At 38.2% G+C, this 27,309-nt stretch overlaps 1 protein-coding gene across 4 annotated transcripts in view; it reads left to right on the forward strand.

Moving 5' to 3' along the window:
- Positions 1-27,084, forward strand: part of ELF1 (E74 like ETS transcription factor 1) — a 115,862-nt gene extending 88,778 nt beyond the window's left edge. For all 4 annotated transcript variants that reach the window (XM_018056807.1, XM_005687403.3, XM_018056808.1 and 1 more), the window contains 6 exons: positions 5,570-5,677; positions 7,172-7,339; positions 14,862-14,945; positions 15,708-15,900; positions 16,825-17,268; positions 25,031-27,084. In XM_018056807.1, the coding sequence (XP_017912296.1) occupies positions 5,570-5,677; positions 7,172-7,339; positions 14,862-14,945; positions 15,708-15,900; positions 16,825-17,268; positions 25,031-25,625 (1,592 nt within the window). In that variant the 3' untranslated portion in view covers positions 25,626-27,084. The remainder of the gene's footprint in view (positions 1-5,569; positions 5,678-7,171; positions 7,340-14,861; positions 14,946-15,707; positions 15,901-16,824; positions 17,269-25,030) is intronic.

The following is a 27,309-nucleotide window of genomic DNA, read 5'->3' on the forward strand; positions in this document are numbered from 1 at the left end:
TTTTAATGAATCTAGACTTGTCTTTCCCTTATCAATAAGGGAATTAGATTACTTCAATTAGAGGTTTCCACTCATCGCCAACTGTGATCTTTGTGTTTTGTATAACAGAGTGACCACCCCTGTGCATATATAGGTGTGTTGTTTAGCTAACAGGGTTTTTGCAGTGTGTTCTGATCTACTTTCTTGCTGCATTAGGGTGAGGCCACACTCTCTGTGATTTGGGAACCAGAGTCTTCCCTGAAGGAGTGTTTATTCCTGGTTTTAGCAGCCAAGGAAGATACTGGTCCTCAGAGGAGAAACAGAGACTAGGAAAGCAGATCCTGTGTCTTTAGGAGAAGGAATCATTTCTTCCTTTCAGTGCTTCACTCCTGGGCTTGGACTTGAAGGCAGCTGATCGATGAGATGCAGACAAGCGCCTAGATCCAGAAAATAACCCATATTTTGACAGATTTGCTGTTTTCATGTTTCTTCTCTCTTACCTTTCTTATCTTCCAACCCAAGCCTCTGTTTAACTCTTCCATACCTGTCTGAGTCAGGTCATGAGAAATGAAGGGATGTTATAGCTTCCCTTATTCCAGAATGGGGGAGGGGAGAGTACCACGGTTTTGAGAGGCTGCAGGGCTGCTGGTGAGGGGATAGAGCAGTTTATAAGCTGTAATTATGAGACCTAGGTAGCACTTCAGATAATAAAGAATGTTGTTAACATTTTTAGGTATGATAATAGCATTGTGTTGGACTCTATCTTTCAGGTACATATGCTCAGATACTTAGAGATAAAATATGCTGTCAGAGATTCCTTCAGAAAAATCCTGAAGGTCAGAGTGTGTGGGGAGGGGGGGTCCTTGGGCAGTAAGTGGAGGATGAAAGAACATTAACTATGTATCGATAACAAGTGATGCTGAGAATGGATATGTGAGAATTCATTTTACTGTGTCCCAGAATTTTGATTCCGTTTGAAATTTTTAATAATAAAAAGATCGAACTGTTTTTATGGATGTGAGACTTACCTTAGGTGGCTGCTGTCATCTATAATCCATGATTTTAAATTTTCCTGTTCATAAACACTGTTTTAATCTATGAAATGTGCAGTGTGAAAATACCACTTTAATATGTTTATATGTTGGGGTTTTATATAAAATTTCCTTTGAAACAAGGTTGTGTGGTTAAAATTTTTTGAAAAGCATTTGACTAAGAACTCGTATGTAGAGATTCTTCTTCTTTACCAGTCTTGAGGATCTGAAAGTGAAATTGTTAAAGGAGATGGGCCCCTTTAGACCCATCAGCCCAGCTGCTCTGGGATCCAGCCCCATTCACCAGTGGGTCAACACCAGTTAGGGGACACACAACCCTGGACCCACAAGCAGCTGTGCCAGGAACTGGCCCTGCCTCTAGCAGGTTAACCCTAGATCTGGGGCCCCAGGCCCCACAACTCCCCCACTCTAGAACCTGACTCTGACCATTTGTGAGCCAGCACTCAACTCCCCCACTCTAGAACCTGACTCTGACCATTTGTGAGCCAGCACTAGCCCTGGGACCACCTGGGGTCTCTGGCAGCTTCTGTGCAAGGCTCGTCCTGGCAGCCCGCCCAGCACCAGCCAGGACTACCAGTTCACTCACAGTAGGCCGCCTGTCACAAGAGGAGGAGCCACAGGTCCTCTAGGGGGCGCCCCAGAGCTCATAGCTCTGGTGACCAGAGGGGAGCGTGCTGCTGGGATGCACAGGAGGGATGCACTTCTCTGAGACTGGGAAATGTAACCAACCTACCAGATACACAGAAATAAAAAGAGCAAGTTAGGCGGAATGAGGTGACAGAGAAGTAATCTTCTAAATGAAGACGAAACCCCAGAAGAACAACTAAGTCACGTGGAGATCGGTGATCTACCATATAGAGAACTCAAGGTAATGATTGTAGACTTGTTCAAGGAACTCTGGTGAAGAATGGATGCATAGAGCAAGAAGTTAGAAGTTTTTGCCAGAGTTAGAAAATGTACAAGACCAACCAAACAGAGAGCAAGAGTACAATAACTGAAATGAAAATGTGCTAGAAGGAATCAGTAGTAGATTAAATGATACAGAGGATTGGATTAGCAAGCTGGAAAACAGTGTTGGAAATCACTGAAGCTGAATGGAAAAAGGAAAAATGGTGAAAAGGAATGAAGACAGTTAAAGAGACCTCTCAGAAAACATCATGTGTACTAATATCTGTATTATATGGGTCCCAGAGGAGAAGAGAGAGAAAGGGGCAGAGAACATATTTGAAGACATAATAACTGAAAACTTTCCTAATCTGGGAAAGGACACAGACATCCAGATCCAGGAAGCAAAGAGAGTCCCAAACAAGATCAGCCCAAGAAGGACCACACCAAGACACACTGTAATTAAAGTGGCAAAAATTAAAGATAAAGCAAGGATTTTAAAAGCAGCATGGGCAAAGCAACAAGTTACAAACGAGAGGACTTGCATAAGGTCACAAGGTGACTTTTCAGCAGAAACCATGCAGAACAGAAGGGAATGGTTCCTTATATTTAAAGTGGTGAAAGGGAAACATCTACAGCCAAGAACACTCTACCCAGCAAGGCTTTCATTCACATTCGGTGGTGAGACCAAGGTTTACAGGCAAGCAAAAGCTAAAAGGGTTCTGCACCCACAAACCAACTTTATAAGAAATGTTACTTTTCTAACTGAAAAAGAAAAGGCCACAACTAGAAACATGGAAATCATGAAAGGAAGGCAAAGATAGTAAATTAGGCGTGTACAAAGGTTAAAAGACAAGCATAGTGAAATTATCTATATCCACAATAATTGTAGTTGAGATACACAGAACAAAAATATGTAAAGCAGGATATCAAAGAACAGTGAACATGTAGTTGGGGACTAAAAATGCAAGGTTGTCCATGGCTGATTCATGTCAGTGTATGGCAAAAACCACTACAATATTGTAATTGACCTCCAATTTAAATAAATTAATTTTTAAAAATACAGAGTTGTTAAAATGCATTTGAACTTAAGTGATGAATAGCTTTATGTATATATACATATGTATTACTATGTACAGTGTGGGGAGTATAGTAAATACCTGTGTAGTATCTTAGTATGGTAACATTTCATAACTGGGCATCGTAGTGATCATTTCAAAATGTACAGAAGTACCCAGTCACTATGTTGAGGAAGTACCAGAGTTTGTAGGGCAGGTGTACTTCAAAAACAAGCAAACAGACTCACAGAAAATGAGATCAACTTTGTGGTTACCAGAGGTGGGGGAGAGGGGAATGAGAATTGGACAAAGTCAAAAGGTACAAATGTTCATTTAGAAGATTAAGTACTAGGAATATAACGTCCAATATGATAAATATAAGTAACACTGAGGCATGTTATATATAAAAATGAAGAGTAATTCTTCAGTTCTCATCCCAAGTTCTTCTGTATCCTTAATTTTATATTGATATGAAATGATGGATATTCACTAAACTTATTGTGATAATCATTTCGTGACTGAAATGATCAAATCATTATGCTGTACACCTTAAACTCACAGAATGCTGCATGTCAATTATATCTCAGTAAAACTGGAAGAAATAAAAAAGCTCATGGGTTTGAGTGTTGCCTGCAAGAAATTTTTGTAATCCATTTAATGGTGGGAGAACATTTTCTCTGTGTTTTTAAAAGCTTAGTTGTACTATTTTTTTTTTTTGGTTTTCATTCCTGTTTTATGTAGGACTCACCAATTTATTTTGCATTTCCTGCCCTGAGCACTGAGGCTGAGTGTAATAAACAGACTTTTACAAATTAGATCACTGATACTAAATTTGCTTTATGTTTTTTGAAATTCAAAAGGTAGTTTGATTTCTGTATGTAGCTGTGGAATGATTTCTAGTGTATATGAAGTTTAAAAAGCAAGGGTCAGTACAGCAAGAATAGTTATTTATTATTTAAGATAAGGGAGAGAACAAAAATGATATGTATGTATTTGCTTATATTTAAACATAGAAACATAAACTAGAAACTAATAAAAATCTTTTAAACTCAGTGGTCACTTTTGAAAGATCCTGTTTTTCACTCTGAAAATTAGTGAATAACAGGAAAAGATCCAAGCATTTAAGTTGCCTTTATGGTATAAACCGTGGCTCAGGGTAGCCAGATAGTTGATGACAGCAAGTTCTTCTTTGTAGAAATTCTAGCTAATAAATGCAAGAGGAATGATAAGATTATGATTATCACCATTTTGGAATCCCTAATGAACTCCTGGATCTAGGCAAACTGTCATCAGTAACTGCTAAAGCCTTTAGATGAAAGGCTGTTGGAAAATTTAATGATGACTGGATCAGGCTGGCAACACTTGAAACTGATTCTCAGTCTAGCAGTACTGAGGAAAGACTACCTACTTTCAAAAAAAGCACATAGAATCACACAGCATTACCTTCAAGTATTCTTGGCGAAAAATTGAATGTGAATCAAGTCATTCTTATATCTACCAGTTTACAGGAAATACATGTGGGAAGGCTGTGGTAAGTGACACCACAGAGATATAATCAGCAAAATCTAAAATGTGGGGAACTGCAAACAGATTGACCCTGTTTCTGTTAAGTTAAACAGCAAAACAACAACAACAACAACAAAAATAGGAAGGAAGGTGCATGCCGCCAAGTGTAATGCATGAATTTTGTTTGAAATCTGTTGTGAACAAACCAACTTCTTAAAAAATCTGAGACAGAGAAATTTCAGTATTAACTGGATATCTGATTTAAAGAATAATTGATTTGTAAAAGATGTGACCATGGTATTGCCTGTATATGCTAATATTTACAACGAATGACAGGCTGTCTGAGGTTCACTTTGAAATAATCTTGTGTCTTTACTGAGCTGGGGAGTATAGATCAAGAAAAATTGATTGTTAAATATTGAACTGGGTCCTTGATACATTCAGTTTCATTGTATGATTTCCTCTACTTTTGTGTATGTTTGTTCTTTCTCATTATAAAAGCTTAACAAAGAGGTAATTTGAAATTCTTCTTGTAATATTTTCTTAATTGCTATGTAATTAAATAGTTATATAAACTGATTTCATCATTTTCATCTACCTAGCAGAACTTTAAAATATTTATAAAGCTTATGTAAATGAATAGCTAGAGTTATATAAATGTTTAGAAGATGGTAATTGATTATTGACTTATCTGTGCCTTACTTGCCTGAGTTTTTAGGAAAAAATTAGTTTTAGTGGGATATTTCCTTCAATTCATGGAATTCCAGAGCCTTGACAGAAGAGTAATCTCCTTTTCTACTATGCCTTAAATCTACAAGATTTTAAATAGAAGGCTTCAGTTTTTAATAGGAAGTGTTACAGTGCCCTGTTTTAATAACTTTACTAGGCTTTTTGAAGTATTTATCTTTTCTGGTTTTAACTGTTATGGAGGAACTGGATCTTAGTTCCCCAATCGGGGATCGAACCTGGGCCCCCACAGTGAAAGAGCAGAGTCCTCATCCCTGGACCACCAGGAAATCCCCAAACCTGTGTTTTTTAGAACAACAGATGTCTAATGCTAATTCTGTTTTCTGTTTAAATGTATTATAGTCGAAGCTTCCTGTCATAATGGGGATGAAACAATTGAAACCATCGAGGCTGCTGAGGCACTGCTCAACATGGATTCTCCTGGCCCTATGCTGGATGAAAAGCGCATGAGTGAGTGTTATGGCTGTTCACGTTCTCATGCTTTTTTTTTCGGAAGTGTAGTTGATTTACAATGTGGTGTTTATTTCTGCTGTATAGCAAAGTGATTCAGTAACATATATGCATATACATACATTCTTTTTCATATGCTTTTCTGTTATGGTTTATCACAGGATGTTGAATGTCGTTTCCTATGTTCTACAGTAGAACTATGGTTATATACTTGAGAATCTTTTCCTGTCATCTCTCTGTTTTAGATGATAAACAGAAAGAGACCAGAGTGATGTTTTATTTTTTTAGCATCCTAAGTGCATTGTAAGGTATAGTACCGGTTAAGGTACCTTTACTAAAGTGTTCAGTCAAACAGGACTTTTTTTTTTTCGATTTGAGGAATGAAGACTTTGAGAATAAAAGGTGATTTAGGTGTCAGAGAGGTTATGCAGAGTATCTTCTTAACCTCATTGGTGAAGTATTAGTGTATTTAGGGTCCAAACAATTAAAATTTAGTGACTTCTGTCAGTATTCATCAGTGAATAGGCAAAAATCCATTGAAATGTTTTCTACGACTTCATGGCATAAAATTTCCTACCACATTTATTGATTTGCTTTCAAATCCATGTTCTCCTTTGGACTTTTCTGACAAAAAAGTAGTCAGACTGAGAAAATGAATTATGATTAAATCAATTTAAGATGTTTATTGAGGATTTTCTGTATGCACAGCAATAAATTAGGCAATAACATGATACAGAATAGATTTTTTTTTCTTTCCTCACGCTTACAGTTTTCTTTTGAAGATAGTTATTTATGTAAATAACTGTAAAAGCCAAAAATAAAGGCCAAAAGAGGGATAGCAGAGTGTTCTGGAAGGAGAGATTTATCTAGCTGAAAATACTGGTGACTGACTTTTTGGAAGGAATGTTTTGACCTGGGCTGTTAGTGACAAATAAGCTTTTCATGTGTAGAAGAAGACAGGAAAGGGCATTCAAGGTAGAGGGAGTCGACGGAACCAAAGACATAGATCTGTGAAAGAATGAAATGTTTAAGATTCAAAATGCTTTGGTATGACTGAAGTGATATTTCGTAATGGGTTATATATTGTGGATGTTCAAAATGGTATGCTGTGGAATTTGGCTGTTCTTTTTCCCACCTGTAAACAATGAGAAGATAGGTCAGTTTTATTTTTCTTTCCAATTTTCACTCTGTAAAGTTTTTATAGAGAGGAATGATATGGTCAGGTCAGACCTAGGTTGTGGAGAAAAACCTTAGCGGCAATGCTAAAAACGCAGAAGAGCACCGGGATGGACTGGGGATAGGAAGTCAAGTCAGGAAGACATTGAATGGTCCAGTCAAACCTGTACTGATCCAGGGAACTTGACTTAGGGCAGAGGAAGTAAAAACCAGGGGCTAGATTCAAGATTTCATTTCTCCTTTAATCTTCAAAGAAATAGGAAATATGTTATGAAATTATTTTGATTTATAATACAAAGTTGATTTTATTCCCATTAGATAATAATATATTTAGTTCCTCTGAAGATGACATTGTTGTTGCCCCAGTCACCCATGTGTCCGTCACATTAGATGGGATTCCTGAAGTGATGGAAACTCAGCACGTTCAAGAGACTTATGCACACTCACCAGGACCCTCATCACCAGAACAGCCTAAGAGAAAGAAAGGTAGGTGGTTAATCTGTTTAGGGAAAACAGTCCACTCTTGATGTGGAATCTCAAGGTAACTTTTAGTCAAGGATATTTCTACACCAATTAAAACTTCTGTAAGATAAAATTGGTATAAAGCAAATTGAGTTATTTCTTCATATTAGATCCATTTTTTAAGAATTATACTTTTAGGGACTTCCCTGGTGGTCCAGTGGCTAAGACTCTGTCCTCCTAACGCAGGGGGTCTGGGTTCGAGTCCTGGTCAGGGAACTAGATCCCACATGGCACAACTAAAGACTCCACATGCTGCATCAAAGACTGAAGATCATCTTTGTAACAGCTAATGCCTGGCACAGACAAACAAATAAATTTTAAAAAAAGGAATTATACTTTTAAAATATTTGGTCTTATACAAAAGGGATTTTCCCAACTTTTTAAGCCTCAGTCTTGTATCTAAAGCCTTTTATCCAAGCTCCAAAAGAGCTCAGGGATAAGACCAGTTCAGTTTTCTCCTGGAGAACATAGTTTGAAAACCACCAGCATAGATTCTAATAAAAGATTCCGGTGGGAAGAATGCAAGTAGTGAATCAGCAGGTAAGTAATAGAAGAGGATACAACGTGCCAGAGGGAATTTTAAAGTATTCACAAATTAGAACCATGCTAACATCCTAACAGTGACACGCTTCCCTTTCTTTGCCTTTTGATTCTGCTCCAGCTTGTTTAATATGTTGAGTTTAATATCTTGGTTTATGGCATCACCAGCCACTGTGTAACCTAATTTCACATGAAATTAAGGTAAGTTTCAAGAGCCAAAGACGAAGAGGAAAATAACAACAGTAAGAGTGAGCTGACACTGCAACAGCTCTGAAGGACTGAGGAGGATGTGTAGTCTGGAAGTCCAGGGGTCCTGGTTTTATATTCCAGGTAGAGGCACATGCTAAAGCCTTGGTCCAAAGCGAAATGGGGTGTTAGAGAGCTCAACATATAATTCATGAGGTCCTTGGAAGACTATACCCTAAGGGGAAAAAGTCCACTCACTGGCACAGACAGATGTTAAGGAAACTTGGATTTTGTAGCTGGGTGGAAAAATTGTTCTTCTGAAAATTCATAATCCTAGGTTTACCTTCACCTAGGTTTGTGACTAGATTTTGAATTATCACTGACTTTAGAAATTTCCAGCCAGGTAGTTAACATAACAATGGCCCCTGACTGGCAGTAACTTTGGGCCCCGGGAGAATTGCTTTGCCACGTCATATATTTAATCCAGGCTGCACAGTATTTCTTCAAATAAAACCCTGTTGAAGGTGAACTCACATTTCAGTATCACAGAACATATAAGAAAGATACCTCCTGAATGAGAAGCAGCAGACATAGGAAATTCTAAAGTTCCCCCACTGGCTGCTCTCAGGAGCCGTCTTTGCATTGTCCCCTTGCCTGGCTCCTCACTCGCTCAACCACCTCCAGTTCCGCCTCCACTGCGGACTCCGGCAGCTTCATGGCCAGGGTTCTCGACCTCCTGCTTTCTTTTCAGTCTGCTGCATAACGTCACTGGCCCCATCGTGCCAAATGCAGCCACGGACACCAACTCCAAGATCACTGCTGCTGCTAAGTCACTTCAGTCGTGTCCGACTCTGTGCGACCTCATAGACGGCAGCCCACCAGGCTCCTCCATCCCTGGGATTCTCCAGGCAAGAACACCGGAGTGGGTTGCCATTGCCTTCTCCAACGCATGAAAGTGAAAAGTGAAAGTGAAGTCGCTCAGTTGTGTTTGACTCTTAGTGACCTCATGGACTGCAACCTACCAGGCTCCTCCATCCATGGGATTTTCCAGGCAAGAGTACTGGAGTGGGTTGCCATTGCCAAGATCACTTCCAAGGACTTAAAAAAGAGGAGCTGCGGGGCAGCCGGAGAATGGGAGCGAGGGCCTGCTAATGGGAATGCTGACAGTGAGGTGGCTGAAGAGGAGGAGGAGGGGGATGGCGAGGAAGCTGTGGGCAGAGCAGCAGCTGAAGATGACCGGGATGGGGATACTGACACGAAGAAGCGGAAGATGGGTGAGGATGACCAGCAGCAAAAACGGAGAAGTGAAGCTCACGGAAAAGGCTGCTGTAGCCCATTCACCCTCCTCTTCGTGCCTCAGACCCTAAACTTCCAGGTGGAGTCTGGCCTGCCCACCGCGGGCTCTCCACTGTCCAGCCAGAGCCACACAGCATGAATTTGCAACAGGATAGGAAAAAGGAGCCAAAACTTCAAGAAAGAGTACTTTTTTCTTAAAGTACTTTTAAAAGGAAAATTGGTATTTTATATTTACATTTTATGTATTTGTACATATTGTTAGGGGTCAGCCATTTTTAATAATGATCTCAGATGAGCAAACCAGTCTTCCCAGCATTCTCTCTCCTACTTTCTTTGTGGTGTGACCATATTCATTATAATCTCAAAGGAGAAAGAAAATGTTGTTAAAAAAAAAAAAAAGCAAAGGCTACAACAAAAAATCAGTCTTATTTCGAGAATTCCAGTAACCCTTTTTGTGCATGTATGTAGCTGTACTATAAGTAGCTGGTTTTTATGAGATGGTTAAAAAGGCCAGTGATAAAAGTTTTCTTTTTTTTCCTTGACTATGAAGTTGTGATTTATTATTATTATTATTATTTGGCCTGCTTGATGTGTTGGTGAAACACTGTTGTCCAAAAATAAACCAGAATTTAAAAAAAAATCCTAAGGTTAGTTCACTATGAACCTCAGATAATAGAATTATCAAATAGAAACTTCCAATGAATATTATTGTAATTATTAATGCAAAAGAATAGAAAATATGGTCAAAGAATGAGACTACTAAAAAATACCAGGTGAAACTTCCTCTTCTAGTCAAGATGGAGTAACAGCTCTTGATGTAATAACTGTTTTCTGGATATGACACCAAAAGCACAAGCTTTACAAAGGCTAAAATTAACAAGTGGGATTACAATAAACTCAGAGTCTCTGCACAACAAAAGAAACAATCAGCAACATGAAAATGCAACCTGCAGAATGGGAGAAAATATTTGTAAATCATATATTGGATATATGATATATTAATATCCAAAATATATAAGCAACTCATATAACACAATAGCAAAAAGAAAAAAATCTAATTAAAGAATGGGCAGAGGACCTGAATAGACATTTTTCTGCAGAAGACATACAAACAGCCAACATATACAACCAAAGATGCTAAATATCACTAGTCATCAGGGCAGTATAAATCAAAACCACAGTTAAGATATCTCTTCACACCATAAGATGGCTAGAAAAAAATCGAAGAGTCATTTATTTGGTAGAAGGGGGATTGGGACATTGAACTGCTTTTAAATGATGTGAAGAAACTGTCTCTTCACCCTTTTTTTCTACTCTCTGGTGCTTTTAAACCCCTTCCTAAGGAGGCTGAGAGCTGGGGTGTATTCTCGAGCTGCTTTTTGAGGCTGGCATTTTGAAATACGTTGGAAAATCTATCTCACCTCTGAATCATTTGTTGGGTCTCATCATGGAGAGGGGTGGAGTGGAGTATGTCATATATCACATTGTGTTGTATACCTTAAACTTATACAATATGTCAGTTATATATCAATAAAACCGGAAAAAATAAAAACAGAACCCAGATTTACCCTCCTGTTTGAAACAACTGAAACCACAAACAAAGTATCTGAATCAGTGGTTCTAAAGAAAGTGGAAATCAGTCAACAAAAGCCAGCGATCCTTGGAAAATAGGAAACCAATGAGGTGTGATTACCCCACCTTCCTGCATGGAGAAGATAGTTTTTGGAAAACAGTATGGCAGTTCCTTAAAAAACTTCGTGTATACTTAACACGTGACCCAGCCATTCTACTGCTCGGTATTTACCCAAAAGAAATGAAACTATACGTTTAAGAGAAAAACTTATGAATGAATGAATGAATGTTCATCAGCTGCTGATCGGATTAAACATGTGGTTATACCCGTACAGTGAAAGACCATTCAGCAATAAAGTGGAATGTACTGTTGATACATAAGACAAAAATAGATGAACCTCAACATAATTATACTAGGGGAAAAGAGCCAGATTCCCACCCCCCTGCCATAAAAGAAGAGTATGGTTCTGTTTATATGAAATTGTACCAAGTGTAAATCTATAATGATAGAAAACAAGTGGTTGCTTACCTGTGGATTGGGCAGGGTGGGGAAAGTGAGGATTACAAACACACTCTAGGGAGTGAAGAATATGTTCATTATCTTGAGTGATGGTTTCACAGGTGTATACATATGTCAAAACTTATCAGATTATAAACTTTAAACGAGCAGTTTTATTGTATGACAGTTATACCTCAATAAAGCTGTTTTTAGAAAGTAAAAGACTAATATCCTACTTAATGGTGAAAGACTGACATGATAAGGAACCAAATAGAACACATAATATTTGGGTTAAATAGCAAATTAGTCACTGCTGAAGAAAGAATCAGCTCCAGTCTAGAGCTGATGTAGAGTAAAAGATAATAAACGAGTTAGAGACGTGAGGATTGCTTGAGAAGATCTACACGTTTAATCAGAGCTCCAGGAAGGGAGAATGTGTAGAGTGAGGAAGAAGCAATATTCAAAGATGATGACTGAGAAATTTTCCAGAATGATGTTAATCCCCGCATAGTGAATCCTGAGTAGCATAAGTAAAACAGATGCAGGCCAGAATAGATTATGCTAAAAAAGTGTGGAACATCAAAGGCTCCCTGCAACCCACAGCCAAAACGAGAAAAAGGAGAGAGAGAGAGAAATAGACCAATCAGGGGGAAACTGCATTACCTGATGAGGGTTGATTATTGAATTGGCCACAAGCTCCCGTGAAAGGCTGGAAGGGCTGGATATGTTCAAAGTATTAAGAGAAATAACTTCACAAAATTTACATACAAAATAACCTATAGTTCATGTGATGCTGTGTGCACCGTCACCATGAACAGTGAGGAAGACAGTGGAGAGGATGGATGCTGGGTAGGCTGCTGACAGTATCTTCCGTGACTGACACTAGTGGAGGAAAGCAGCGGGATGAAAACAGTACTATCAGGACTATTCTGCTGGCCCAGTGGCTCAGACTCTGAGCTCCCGATGCAGGGGACCCAGACTCTGTCCCTGGTCAGGAGTCTAGATCCCACATGCGGCAGCTAAAGTTCCTGCATTTGCAGTGAAGATCGAAGATCCCGCATGCCGCAACTGACCCAGTGCAGCCAAATAAATAAATATATTTTTAAAAGAGAAAACATTAGAGAAAATAAAACAGAAGGATAGCAGCTAACTGAAGCCTGGCTTCTAATCCTCACAGTCATGAACACAGTTAGCTAGAAATCTCTAGGTTCTCTGCAGATGTCTGCAGTGATGGCATTTGAGGCACCAGGCTGCCTATTTTCCACGTGTATACATCTGGTAGTCTCAGGAGGGACCAGACCTGAAGAATGACTCTTTTGACTTTCTTCTCCTTATAGCTCAGTTGGTACAGAATTCGCCTGCAATGCAGGAGACCCCAGTTTGATTCCTGGGTTGGGAAGATCCCCTGGAGAAGGGAAAGGTTACCCACTCCAGTATTCTGGCCTGCAGAATTCCATGGGATCACAAATAGTCGGACATGACTGCGTGACTTTCACTTTTCACTTTCCTTGACTCTTACTCACCTTAACTTCAGAAGTGTTTTCCTATTCAGTCTGTCTTGGGATGTATTGCTATTAACAGACTGATTCCAGATTGGGAAAGGAGTACATCAAGGCTGTATATTGTCACCCTGCTTATTTAACTTATATGCAGAGTACATCATGCGAAATGCTGGGCTGGATGAAGCGTAAACTGGAAACAAGATTGCCAGGAGAAATATCAATAACCTCAGATATACAGATGACACCACCCTTATGGCAGAAAGTAGAGAGGAACTAAGGAGCCTCTTGATGAAAGTGAAAGAGGAGAGTGAAAAAGCTGGCATAAAACTCAACATTCAAAAAACTAAGATCATGGCATCCAGTTCCATCACTTCATAGCAAATAGATGGGGAAACAATGGAAACAGTGAGAGACTTTATATTTGGGGCTCCAAAATCACTGCAGATGGTGACTGCAGCCATGAAATTAAAAGACACTTACTCCTTGGAAGAAAAGTTATGACCAACCTAGACAGCATGCTAAAAAGCAGAGACACTCCTTTGCCGACAAAGGTCTGTCTATTCAAAGCTATGGTTTTTCCAGTAGTCATGTATGGATGTGAGAGTTGGACCATAAAGAAAGCTGAGTGCCAGAGAATTGATGCTTTTGAACTGTGGTGTCGGAGAAGAGTCTTGAGAGTCCCCAACTAGTCCATCCGTAAGAAAATCAGTCCTGAATATTCATTGGAAGGACTGATGCTGAAGCTGAAACTCTAATACTTTGGCCACCTGGTGTGAAGAACTGACTCATTGGAAAAGACCCTGATGCTGGGAAAGGTTGAAGGCAAGAGGAGAAGGAGATGACAGAGGATGAGATGGTTGGATGGCATCACTGACTCAATGACATGAGTTTGAGCAAGCTGTGGGAGTTGCTGATGGACAGTGAGGGCTTGCATGCTGCAATCCATGGGGTTGCAAAAAGCAACTGAACTTGTCTTGTGTTGCTACTAACCTTGTGACTTTAGCCCTAAAGAGTTCTTCTTTTTTAAGTCACTTCCCTAAATTACCTCAGCGTTTGCCCTTGTGATCTAGATCAGAGAGAGTCAAATTCAAGAACGTCGTGGTTAGAAGTACTAACTGAAGCATCCATTTATGCTTAATCTCCATTGCCTCTCCCATGCAGGGTGGTAGCCTGTTCAGATAGCATCATTGCCCCAAGCTAAGTCATAGGCAGCATTGCTACCAGGTTTCGGCTCTAGGTAAGGGGAGAAGAGATCACAAACATGGCTTTAGAATAGTCAGTTGACCCAGACTAAGACTGAACAGAATACACTTTTAACTCTGACTTGTCTGGGGCTGGGTGATGGATAACCATAAAGTTTGTTTACTGTAAATTGGAAGAAACATAGAATAAGATGTTTTAAAATACACAAAATAAAAATTGAGTATGTGGTTCACGAAAATTTAACCTCACTTTTACCTTATTTTTTTATATCTAGAAGTTTTGGGTAGTTTCCAGTATTTGAGAACCAACCAAGAGGCAGACAGACTTATATGGCCTGATTTTGGAGCCCAAGTTTTATCAATATCAGTACTGTTCATCCAAATTTTAAGAATTGTCACCTGAAAGATAAAATTAAAGTTTCAACTTAATCTCATTTTTACAAAGGAGCCAAAGTATTGTTTCCTACATAAAAGTGACTGTGATCTAACCTATGTTAATGTTAAATTTTTACTGGAGTTATTTTCCTTTTAATAAGTAGTATTTAGAAAACCAATATGTGTTCCATGTATAAATACTTGGCACTTGAAATTGAAGATAAATGACCAAAAAAGCTTTTATAAACAGCTAAATTATCCATTCTGTCTCACTTTTGAGGGCAAATATTTACGTAAAGCCATTGTGATTTCAGGGAGAAAAACTAAACCGCCACGTCCAGATTCCCCAGCCACTACACCAAACATATCTGTGAAGAAGAAAAACAAAGATGGGAAGGGTAAGTACTACTACTGTAATTTCCTTACAATATTTATAGATCAAGTAACATTCAGATTGCTCTAAAATATCTACATACTATAAGTAGAAACCACTAATAATAACTGTATACTGTAAGTAAAAAACACCAGATTTTATTGAAATGGATCTTATTGCTGCCACCTCCCACATACACAGTTATCACTTTCTGTAAAAATACTCGTAATAACGTAGCACAAGAAATCCATTAGGAGATTTTCACTTCCCTGTCAAAATTGCCCATCCTTTCATTTAATAATGAGTCTCTTGGAAGAATTCAGCCACATTAGGTTTTCAGTTTATAGACACTGTATTACATTGTCTTGGAGTTTTAATATTTTCATAACTGCTTCCCAAATTTGAAGAAAATTGTTAAGGCTAATCTGCTGGCTCTTGATATAAAAAGAACAACTATTGAAAGATTTTTTACATTTCTTTTTCCTTTTCTTCTATGTAATAATGTTTCTTAAAGAGGCTGAAAGAAAATTTCTTATAATGCTTTCTCCCTAGGTCATCGCAAATCTAATTGGCAGGATTGCTCTATTCAGATAACTTATGTGGGACTAATAAAAAGATCTATATTAGACTCTAGAAATTATGACCATTATATCACCAGTACTAACTGAGCTGTGTAATTTGTTTTATATAATTATAAATGGAACTTAATAAGACCTTTAGTTGTGTTTTATTGTACCCTTTCAAATAAAGTTTTGATTCAGTTAAAAAGAAATTGCTTTTGTTTCAGGAAACACAATTTATCTTTGGGAGTTTTTACTGGCACTGCTTCAGGACAAAGCTACTTGTCCTAAATACATCAAATGGACCCAGCGAGAAAAAGGCATTTTTAAATTGGTAGATTCTAAAGCAGTATCCAGGTTGTGGGGGAAGCACAAAAACAAACCTGACATGAATTATGAGACCATGGGAAGAGCTCTCAGGTACGTGAAATTTCTGTAGTTCATTGTGTGAAGAATATTAATACTAGAAAGCAGGAAAGTTCTAAAAAGTCAGAGGGTTTTCTTTAGAAATGGTGAATTTTACTATTGAAGTGCTAAAACCCCACTACTTATAGAAGTGGGTATTTAAATCGAAATATTATTTCAGTCTGGAAAAATGTTCTCCTTCCCCCCAAAATCTTCATGCAAATAATGGATATTTTATTTATGAAGAGATCAGAAAATGTTAAACTATCATCAGGCATTGTACATTGACCACAAGGCTCATATGTTTTGAGCCATTAAACTTAAATTCAGCACAAAATAACAAATGTTGGTAATGCAGGTACTTTATAAGAGGGTGCATGTTTAAGCATGAACCTCGGGTATGATACATTATGTTGGAATAAATGAATGCTTCAAGAATAATGTTAACCACTGTGAAAATGTTGAACAGAGATACCTCTTCAACCCACTTTTAGTTTGTTTTCCTTTGATCATGTCATTTAGTCTTCAAGATCTGGATATGTTTGGGAAAAACTTAGTGGAAACATCCAAATCTGATAACTTGATAGCTTTTTAAAACCGGAACTATTTAGTTACAGTTTGCGTTTTATTTTTTAGCTCACAGTTGTTAGGTTCTTGATCTAATTAGAATCAGTGACAAAACCTGAATCACATCTATTTGTACATCATCAAGTTTTATATAGAAAATTGTTTCAGATTTACTGAATCGACTTTAAAACAGGTAGGGACGTTATAGTAAGCTATGGAAGAGAAAATAACTACCCTTCATTTAGAAATTCTTTTCTCACTTGTTTGTTTCCAACTTTAAACTCTTGTTGATGATTACAAAAGTTTTGCTGTGTTGAATATTGTTTATGTTTAACCGAATACAATATTGATAAAACTGTCTGTTTCGAATAGGTACTATTACCAAAGGGGTATTCTGGCAAAAGTAGAAGGTCAGCGCTTGGTGTATCAGTTTAAGGATATGCCAAAAGACCTTATTTATATAGATGATGAAGATCCAGGTTGCAGCATAGAGTCTTCAGATCCATCACTGTCGTCAACAACCACTTCGAGTAGGAACCCAGCAAGTCGATCGAGAGCATCTTCAAGTCCAGGAATAAAAGGAGGCGCCACTACAGTTCCGAAACCAGGGAATTCGAAAGCTGCAAAACCCAAAGATCCCATGGAACCTGTGCAGCCGTCCGAGGCTCTGAGGACAGTACAGTCCACACAGACTCCGTATCCTACCCAGCTCTTCCGGACTATTCACGTGGTGCAGCCGGTACAAGCTGTTCCAGAAGCAGAAGCAGCCAGCAGCATGCCAGAGGAGACGTTAAATCCTTCCGTTCCGAGTATTAGGTGAGAAAGCTAAAGTGACCAGCGCAGATCGTTGAGTCATGTTCTGACAAGAGTCATTATTGGTTAAATGTGTCAGGATTCAGAAGTGAAAATAAAAATGATACAGATTTCAAGCTAGAACTTTTGGTCAACAGATTGTTTCAGCAGCAAGGCATCAGTCCTCTGATTTTATCAGTGATTTGTTGTTTTTAAACTTTGATAGCACTTGATGTGATTCTCCCAATTTGAATCAGTCCTATATAGCTTTGTATAACTGATTGATCTATATAAGAAGAGATCCACATACAAGAAAATCCAGGGAATGGTTTCAGATCTTTTGGGGGACAAAGTTAGAAGCTGTGAAAATTTAACATAAATTTACGTATAATGACCCTTTGGGATGCATTGAGTTCTAAGACATTCACGTTATTCCTTGGGAAGATAAGTCTTCTCAGATAGTATCCAGAATAGTCAAACAGGTTGGGAGTCCAGGAATCAGGTTTGTAGAGTGGCAGAATTGGAGGAATAGTTTTTTGGTTTAATCAAATCAAATCTGACTCATAACCCTAGAGACGACATATCTTAACAAAGTCTAACAACAACTTAGACTGGTTTTTTTGCAGAAACTTTTGACTGGTTTTGACTGATTTACAATGGGGAAAAGGAGAAAGCCAGAAAATTAGGTGGACATTTTCAGGGTTCTGTTTTTTAGTTTCTACTGCTGTGAATTTCCAGAACATGACTTATAAGAGCCCTTCCAAATCCAATAAATGATTCTTTTGATTATTTTTCATTAGCTGACTCCTGTCTTACAGTTGTATATTCTCGAGTATAAATGCTGGATTTTTATTCAGTTGACCTTGAAGTAAGCATTACCTAGAATCAAAACAGACCTATTAGACCATTCGGTCTTCCTTGTATGCTCCATTAAACTTTTGACAAGTTTAAGAGGATTGAATTATATCTTAAATTATTGACGTACGAGGGGTGTAGGTCACATTTTTCCTATCTTAATTAAACAAGTACTTATTTAACTATGTTTTCCCTTTAATATTTGTTTTCCTCCAAGTTCTGTTGGTTACTTACGATGACTGAATATCTGATTGGAATTATGTGGTTCCGCCCATCGTTTTCTAGGCTCTGTGTCCCTCTTTGTTGTCGTCGTGTTTGTTTGTGTTGATAACAAACATGCAGATCGCTGGGACTCCCTTCTTGGGTGGATTCAGTTTTTTTTTTTTTTTTTTAGCATCTCTGACCAAAGGTTCCTTTTTAGACCTTGAGAATAAAAACAAACCAGAAGAAAAACAACAATAACAAAAACACACAGCTCTAGCTCAGAAAGATTATAAATTATGATATTGTATTGGATACTTTATTACTGTGAATGTCAGTTTCTGACTAAGACTCAGTGCCAGGTATTAAAGGGTTGTAATTAAAAAACTTCCTTCCTGTGATTTTCAAGCTGTCTTTGGTATACCTTTCCGAATCTTCATTTTTACCTTCTCTGAGAGTTCTATGGGCTTCCCTTGTGGCCCAGAAGGTAAAAAAGAGTTCTGTGGACTCTCTGCCTGATTCCTCTTTCTCCTGTGTTTTTCTTTTCCAACCTCTGTGTTATCGATGCCTCTCATTATGTGATGTTTCTGACCAGAGCCATCCTTTGTTTAATGGGTCAAGAGCCAGCATTTGTGGTGTTGCCTTCTTGCAGCTTTTGTTAGGTCTGTGTTGCATACAGAGTGTTGTCCAGTTTCTGTAGCTTCCACTGAGCTCTTGCTCTGCTCAGAATTCCTTCCAGCTGAAGCTGACTGCTTCCCTCTACCATGTTCTAGTACATAATCCAGGTTTTCAGGTAACTTTAATGCCTGTCTCCTGCTATCCATTTAAATCTGTAGAAGCTACCTTCTATCCACTATCCTTTTTCTAGCACCTAACATAGTCTGACACAGAACGCTCCTTCATATTCGTAGAATTTGTTTGGAAGTAGTATATATGATTCTTTATCTCCTTTCAGAATAATGAGTTCTCTAAGTGGACTACTTATAAAATGAACAAATACAAAATTTAACTCTTCAGACTTTAAAACACAATTTTTTATTCTTTTTTTTTTGACTGAGACTTGTGGCTCACAGGAGGGATCTTAGTTCCCTGACCAGGGATTGAACTAGGCCCATGGCAGTGGAAGTGTCAAGAACTAACCACTGGACCACCAGAGAATTTCCAAAACAATCTCTTCTTGTAGAAATTATCCTGTATTTATATGACTATCTGTGTATCTACATTCATTTTTTAAAATTGGGGTATAGTTGCTTTACACTGTTACTAGTTTCTGTTGTACAGCAAAGTGAATCAGTTATATCCACATACATTCTTAATCATTTGTTTGATTTTAAAACAATTCTCTCTCTCACTTGGTTGTATTTTATTTTCCTCCCTCAAGTCCTACTTATCTTCACTGTAATTATGCCAACTTTTAACTGTAGAAATTTCAAAATATGGAAGGGTTGAAATAGTACATTGAACACCTGTTTGCCATCCATCTGGATTTATAATTGATATTTGTTTCTTTGCTTTCTCTCAATATTTATTGATGCCTTTTTTTTGTTTGTTTGGGTATTTGTCAAGTCAGTTGACATCACCATGACATTTCACCCCTAAATATTTCAATGTACAACTCTTTAAGAATACAGACATCCCAAGTAACCATATTATCACTCCTAAGACAAGTTACAGAAATTTGGCTATCTTTCTTGGCTAGTTTTTTAAAAAACCAAAGACCTTTGAAATATTTTTTTCTGTAGTTGAGAGAAGGTGCAATACTTACAACTTAGTTCAGTTCAGTTTGTTCACTCAGTTGTGTCCGACTCTTTGCGACCCCATGAATCGCAGCACGCCAGGCCTCCCTGTCCACCACCAACTCCCGGAGTTCACCCCAACTCATGTCAATCGAGTCGGTGATGCCATCCAGCCATCTCATCCTCTGTCGTCCCTTTCTCCTCCTGCCTGCAATCCCTCCCAGCATCAGAGTCTTTTCCAATGAGTCAACTCTTCGCATGAGGTGGCCAAAGTACTGGAGTTTCAGCTTTAGCATCAGTCCTTCCAATGAACACCCAGGACTGATCTCCTTTAGGATGGACTGGTTGGATCTCCTTGCAGTCCAAGGGACTCTCAAGAGTCTTCTCCAACACCACAGTTCAAAAGCATCAATTCTTCGGCACTCAGCTTTCTTCACAGTCCAACTCTCACATCCATACATGACTACTGGAAAAACCGTAGCCTTGATTAGATGGACCTTTGTTGGCAAAGTAATGTCTCTGCTTTTGAATATGCTGTCTAGGTTGGTCATAACTTTTCTTCCAAGGAGTAAGCGTCTTTTAATTTCATGGCTGCAATCACCATCTTATGAATTAAATTTAGATTAATTATTAAATTAATGTAACAGGAACTGATAACTTTCAAAGCACTCTATATTTCATATACTTTATGTATATTAAAATATAGAATCCTTATTGCACAACGAGGTATAGGTAATATTCAGTATTCCTATTTTACAGTTGAGGAAACCGATGCAAAGAGAGGCCAAGGAGCCTGGTCACAGGTGGAGACAGTGGTGGAGATAATGTTTTAATACAAGCAATTTAGTCTAAATCAGTGAACTTAATGATCTGATATACTCTCAGTTAATTCACACAATCACAAGAATTATTTACTTATTTACAGAGAAGTAGCAACATATTTTTTCTCCATTTTTTCCTTTACTCATTTCTTTTTATCTCACACAATTGCCCATAGAATTATCCCTCAGTATCCTCAGGGGATTATTTCCAGAACTCCCTTCAGATTCCAAAATCTGAGGTTGCCTCTTATGTAAAATGGCTAATATTAGCATATAACCTCCATATAGCCTCCCATAGACTTTAAATTATCTCTAGATTACTTATCATACCTAATACAGTATAAATGCTATGTAAATAGTTGCGAGCATGTGGCAGATCATTCAAGCTTTGCAATTTGGAACTTTCTGGAATTGTGGGGGAGGTGAGGCTGGATATTTTCACCTGGGGATATCCAGACTCACATGGATATTTCTGGGGGAGGTTGGTGGAATACGTGGATGTGGAGCCATGAGTATGGAAGGCCGACTGTGTCTATGTTGAAATTAATTAAACTTTTCTTAATTGATTTATGGTATATGTATTCAGGTTTACAAATCTTAACTTTGGATTCACAAAAATAAACCTCTAGTAAAGTATTTTCCTAAAATTGTCCCTTGGTAAACTTGGAGGTCCATATACCTACCAAGTATAACTTGTTTCTCTACAATGTTTTTCCAAGCACTTAGTTTGTCTTGCTGCTGCTGCTAAGTCGCTTCAGTCGTGTCCGACTCTGTGCGACCCCATGGCAGCCCACCAGGCTCCCCCATCCCTGAGATTCTCCAGGCAAGAACACTGGAGTGAGTTGCCATTGCCTTCTGCAATGCATGAAAGTGAAAAGTGAAAGGGAAGTAGCTCAGTTGTGTCCGACTCATAGCGACCCCATGGACTGCAGCCCACCAGGCTTCTCCATCCATGGGATTTGGGTCTTTTAAATAAATTAGCCTCTAAAAATATCAATATATAATGTATGTGAAAGTGAAGTTGCTCAGTCGTGTCCGACTCTTTGCGACCCCGTGGACTGTAGCCCACCAGGCTCCTCAGTCCATGGAATTTTCCAGGCAAGATTCCTGGAGTGGGTTGCCATTTCCTTCTCCAGCGTATCTTCCCAACCCAGGGATCGAACCCAGGTCTCCCGCACAGCAGGCAGACGCTTTACCGTCTGAGCCACCAGGGAGCTCCTATATAATGTATAGGTTACTTTAAAAGCCATATAATGGAGTAGGAATTGTTGAGCATAAAATTCTCGCCCTACAATCCTTGTCAATTATTAGATATGACATTGGATTATATTAACCAACTGTTCTGTTTCCTCATCTGTAAACTAAAGATGATATTATTTAACCTGACAGGTGGTTGTAACAATTAAATGACACTTCCTGACAGCTGAGTAGATATTCAGCAAAAGCCAAATATTATATTGTATATCTTTCTTAGCTTCAGAAAGTTTGAAGAATTTTAAATAACCAATATTGTACCAGTTCGTTACAAGCAGCTTGGGCTTTTTAGAAGTAGTTAACTGTAATGTAACCTTTGTTGTGCAATATAATTATAAGCAGACACAACTGACAGTTTAATAATTAACTAAGAAAAAAATAGTTTTAATTCCTGTGGTTGGGAAAAGGCTGCATAATATTTAATCCTTTAATCTCTGAATTTTTTATTAGTGAAAATTTATTGTTTTATAATTTGTTCAAATAGCCAGTATATTTACATTGCAGGTATTTTGGGTCAGTGTATATATTTTCTGGCAGATGGCAGTCAGATGCCCAGGAAAGGGCCCTCTTTTTCTGACTTCAATAAAAGGCATTGAATGTCTCGTGGTAGCCCTGATTAACAACATGGAACTTTTCCAAGTAGATTATTGGTTATGCCATACCTGAGAGAGGGAAAGAGAAAGGGGTGTGTGGGCGTATTAGAGTTGTAACTCCCTGCTGTTTAAAAATCTAATAGTAAGTATCCTGCTTTACTTGAAGTTATTCAGGACTGAAGTGACAGTATGTTGTAACGATTAAGCACATAGGCTCTGTAGTTGACTGATCCCTTTTCTTATCTAACTGCTCACCTTATGTGAGCTGTTCAGCTTCTTTCTGCATTAATTTTTTTCGTGTGGAAAATTGTGATAATAATACTTATTTGGTGGCCAGGCTATGCATATTATAGACACATTCTGTATGCTTTGTATGTGCCAAATTCTATTTTATCTGTATTGTACATGTACATGAGCTCTTGGCATGGGAAGCTCTTGGATCTTTTTTATTTAAAAAATGGTATCAGTCTGTAGGGTCAGTTACCATTTGCAGGCTTAGATTCTACCCAGGATATCCTGATTTTAGGCAGGCAGGAAAAAAGAGAGGTACAGTGTAGTTTGGAAAAGTGCCCTAGTTCCCAAAGTTATTCTATATCCTTCCAACTCATCACTGCCTGCCCAATAGTATTAGTATACCTGGCCTTTATTCCTAGCCGTACCCTGCCAACCTAGTAAATCTTCATTATCTGACTCACACTCTCTTGTAGCAGTGTCCTTCAAAAGGGCTGCTGACATCCTGCCGTGGACTTCTCACAGTGGTGACTGTGGTGGCAGACTGAACTTGAGGAACAGTATCCTGCAGGTGTGGGTGTGGGTTCCAGCTAGCCCGGGCCTTTCTGCCTCCTCTTCATTTCTCCTGAGTTGTACAGAGTCATCTCCCACCTTACCCACTTGGTTTCTGCTCTAGAATTTCATTTTGCACATGAGACAGGCCACATAACTGTCACTTGCTAAAATTTACCTGTGATGGTCTCCTGGCAATCATTAACATTTCGTTTATGGGGACTAATCCGGCTCTTAGCCATCTGAAGTAGCAGTCCTCTCCCTTTTGTAAAATAGCTTTACAGAATTCAGAGGAAACACAGTTGAGATCCATATGCTGAGTTTGTTCAACATTTGTTTTGTACTGACAATAGCCGTGAGTATATAAAGTTCACAGCTGTGAACTTTAAAAATTGGATTGACTTGTAATACCATTTATGTACCTCTTTTCTTCAATAAATAGAATTAACAACTTAAACAAACTGGATTTTATGTTAAAATTGTATCTTTATGATTAAAATTTGTGCAGATTACTTGAGCTGAGAAAACACACCTCTAAAACAACCTTTGTTTATTTTTGCCAAGATTTGGCCTTACCTTTTGGTCTCTCTGCCGTCCTAAAGAACCCTCATGAGTTAATTATATTCATGACTTGTTTTATGTAATATGAGCCGTGAATTATTAAAATTCTTCTCATAATTCTATCACATATACATGTAAGGTTGAAGCATTGTTTAATTTTAGTTAATTGAGTGTTTTCTCTATATAATAGAAAAGTGAAGTCGCTCAGTCGTGTCCGACTCTTTGCGACCCCATGGACTGTAGCCTGCCACGCGCCTTCGTCCATGGAATTTTCCAGGCAAGAATACTGCAGTGGGTTGCCATTTCCTTCTCCAGGGGATCTTCCCGACCCAGGGATCGAACCCGGATCTCCCACACTGCAGGCAGACTCTTTACCGTCTGAGCCAAAACAGGTTGAAAACAATTATGATCATGTGAAGTTTGGTAATTTGGTTGGACTTATAGATGACATTATCCCTCAAATATTAAAATGATAGTGGATCCAATGTTTATTCAAAAATTCCTAATTTTCGAAAATTACCTGGCAGTCCAGTGGTTTGGGCTCTGCATTTTGCCAAAGGCCAGAACTGATCCCTGATCAGGTTACTAAGATCCCACAAGCTGCATGGTGCAGAGAAAAAAAAAAAAATATATATATATATATTCCTAAGTCAGGCAGCTTATGTATAACTTCTTTGGGAAACATTTTTATATCCTCCTTCAACAAAAAATTGCTTCCCCATTTGTGTTAATATAGTGCTTTATACAGACTTTTTTTTCACAGATGGCATTATAGTTAATGGACTGAGAGTTTTTTGTTGGCCATTTCTGTATGTGCAGTGTTTAATGCTGGGTCTGGCACAATGTTTTTGTTGCGTTGGCAATAACGGGAAGGAGCATTTGAAATGAATAACTCATGTTTTGTTCAAGTGACTTGTCAAGTGTTGTTTTCAACAATCTAGAATATGCTTATTTCCTCACTTTTATTTCGTAATCTCAATAGGACCATACAGAGTCCAGCCCAAGTTCCAGTGGTGGTATCTCCTGGGAATCAGCATTTGCACACGGTAACACTCCAGACAGTGCCAATCACAACAGTGATAGCCAGCGCAGATCCATCCTCAGCTGCTGGATCTCAGAAATTCATCTTACAAGCCATCCCATCCTCACAGCCCATGACAGTCCTCAAAGAAAACGTGGTGCTCCAGTCGCAGAAGCCGGGCTCCCCTCCCTCCATCGTCTTGAGCCCTGCCCACGTGCAGCAGGTCCTCACCAGCAGTGTCCCGCCCGTCTGCAACGGAACCGTCAGCGCGGCTTCGTCGCCGTGCTTCAGTGCTACCACGCCCATGGTGACCTTTTCTCATCACAGTTCACAGCTGGTTGCTCACCCACCTGGCACTGTAATCACTTCAGTTATCAAAGCTCAAGAAGCAAAAACTCACATACAGGAAGAAGTGAAAAAGGAGGTTGAAGAGAATGAGGAACAAGGCACTGAAGACGCTGAGCAGCAGCCACAGCCTTACGTGATGGTGGTGTCCAATGGATTTCCTTCTCAGGCAGCTCTAAAAAACGAACTACTGGAGCCCAGCTCCTTCTGAGGAAGACGCCAAAGGAATTACAGATGGCTGGTTTTTAACTGAACATTTTCGATTGTATGCAAACTATTGATTCTAAGATAAATCCTCCAAACTTTCCTCATTTTGTAGTTACTTGTTAAAAATTAGTAACAGTTAATTTTGAATTTGTTAGATGAGGGGGGAAAACCCAGATATTTCTGTTTGTTCTCCAAATGTTTCACAATTCAGTTGTGAAGGAACAGGCATTTTATACTATGAAGACATTCTTTTGAGATTTTTTCCAGTGGTTATATGATAAGCATTTTACAAGCACCATTTTAAATTTTATACTGCATTAGCTTTTCTGATTCTTTTGTAAATACAATACTTAAATGTAAGACATCAGGAAATTTATATAGGAGCTGTTTTCATTCCACTCGTATCAAAGGTTAAGTCTTGACTCTTTGAAATGCAAGACACCTATTTTATGCTTTGTTAAAATTATGATTTCACTTAGATCGACTTTAGTTTGTTGCACTCTATGTTGAGCTATGCCTATGTAAAATATAACTTTAAAAACCGAAATGTGCCCGTGATAGGGCTGAACCTGTTTCAGAAGCAGGATAATAGAAAAGCATCAGCCTAAGAGTGGTTCTCCTGCTGACTAGCTGTGTAACCTTGGGCAAGCCACTTGATCTTCTGGGCCTCCTAAGAGGAATGGTGTATTGGATTAGACTCCAACTCCTATCTAGTTCCTATCTAGTTCTCCAATTTCCCATCTAGTTCTAAATTTTATGATTCTAATGCCTACATTTTATCAGTTTATCAAATTTATCAGTTAGTATCAATTAAAACATTATCAGCTTATCTCCTAATGTAAATATAACTAAAATATTACAGAAAATGAATGGTCCTAAAAAAATTCACTTTTCTATTATCTGTAAGACCTGCTATGAACCTGAATTCTTCCTAAATAGTTTGTTCCTTAACTGTTTAGGCCCCTGTGCACTGTGATCCGCTAGTAAACTTATGTTCTGAGTGCTAAATGATATACTGCTATTCTGAAAGAGTCAGGGCTCTTTACGGGCCCAGAAAGCAACCAAGCCTTGGCTAATCTGACTGAGTAGTCAATTGCGATAAAACTATAATTGCTTTATATTTTGGATCTTTTTTTTAATTGGGAGTGGGGGAGGGGGAATTACATACAAAGATAATATACATTATATATCCATGTTTCTAGATTACTTTTTAGATTACTTTTTCATCTGTAAATAATGTACATTTAATTTCACAAGAAAAATTGTTTCCTGCAAATTTTTTAGTATAGCAAAAAGCAATTTTTGTAGGTAAAAAAATCATTGTGTTTAGAGGTCTAATGTTATATGTTTTCATATTACAGAGTGAATTTGTATTTAAACAAAAATTTAAATTTTGGAATCCTCTAAACGTTTTTGTATCTTTAATTGGTTTATTATTAAATAAATCATGTAAAAATTCTGTTTTTTGGTTTTCAAGCTAGTGTTTCTTAATACAAAATGTTACTAGTATAACAATGTTACTAAATGTTTATATAATAGTCAGATAAGATTTGCAGAATGTTATCTTCTCAGTTTTCCTTTCTACTGTGCCAAATGGCAGTTTCCAGACATGACACCATGGATTACTGGGCTCCAAAAATTAGAAAATAAAATATTCCCAGCAATAATATTAAACACACTTAAAAAAA

The sequence above is a fragment of the Capra hircus genome, chromosome 12, assembly GCF_001704415.2.
Source record: "Capra hircus breed San Clemente chromosome 12, ASM170441v1, whole genome shotgun sequence".
NCBI classification, from domain to species: Eukaryota; Metazoa; Chordata; class Mammalia; order Artiodactyla; family Bovidae; genus Capra; species Capra hircus.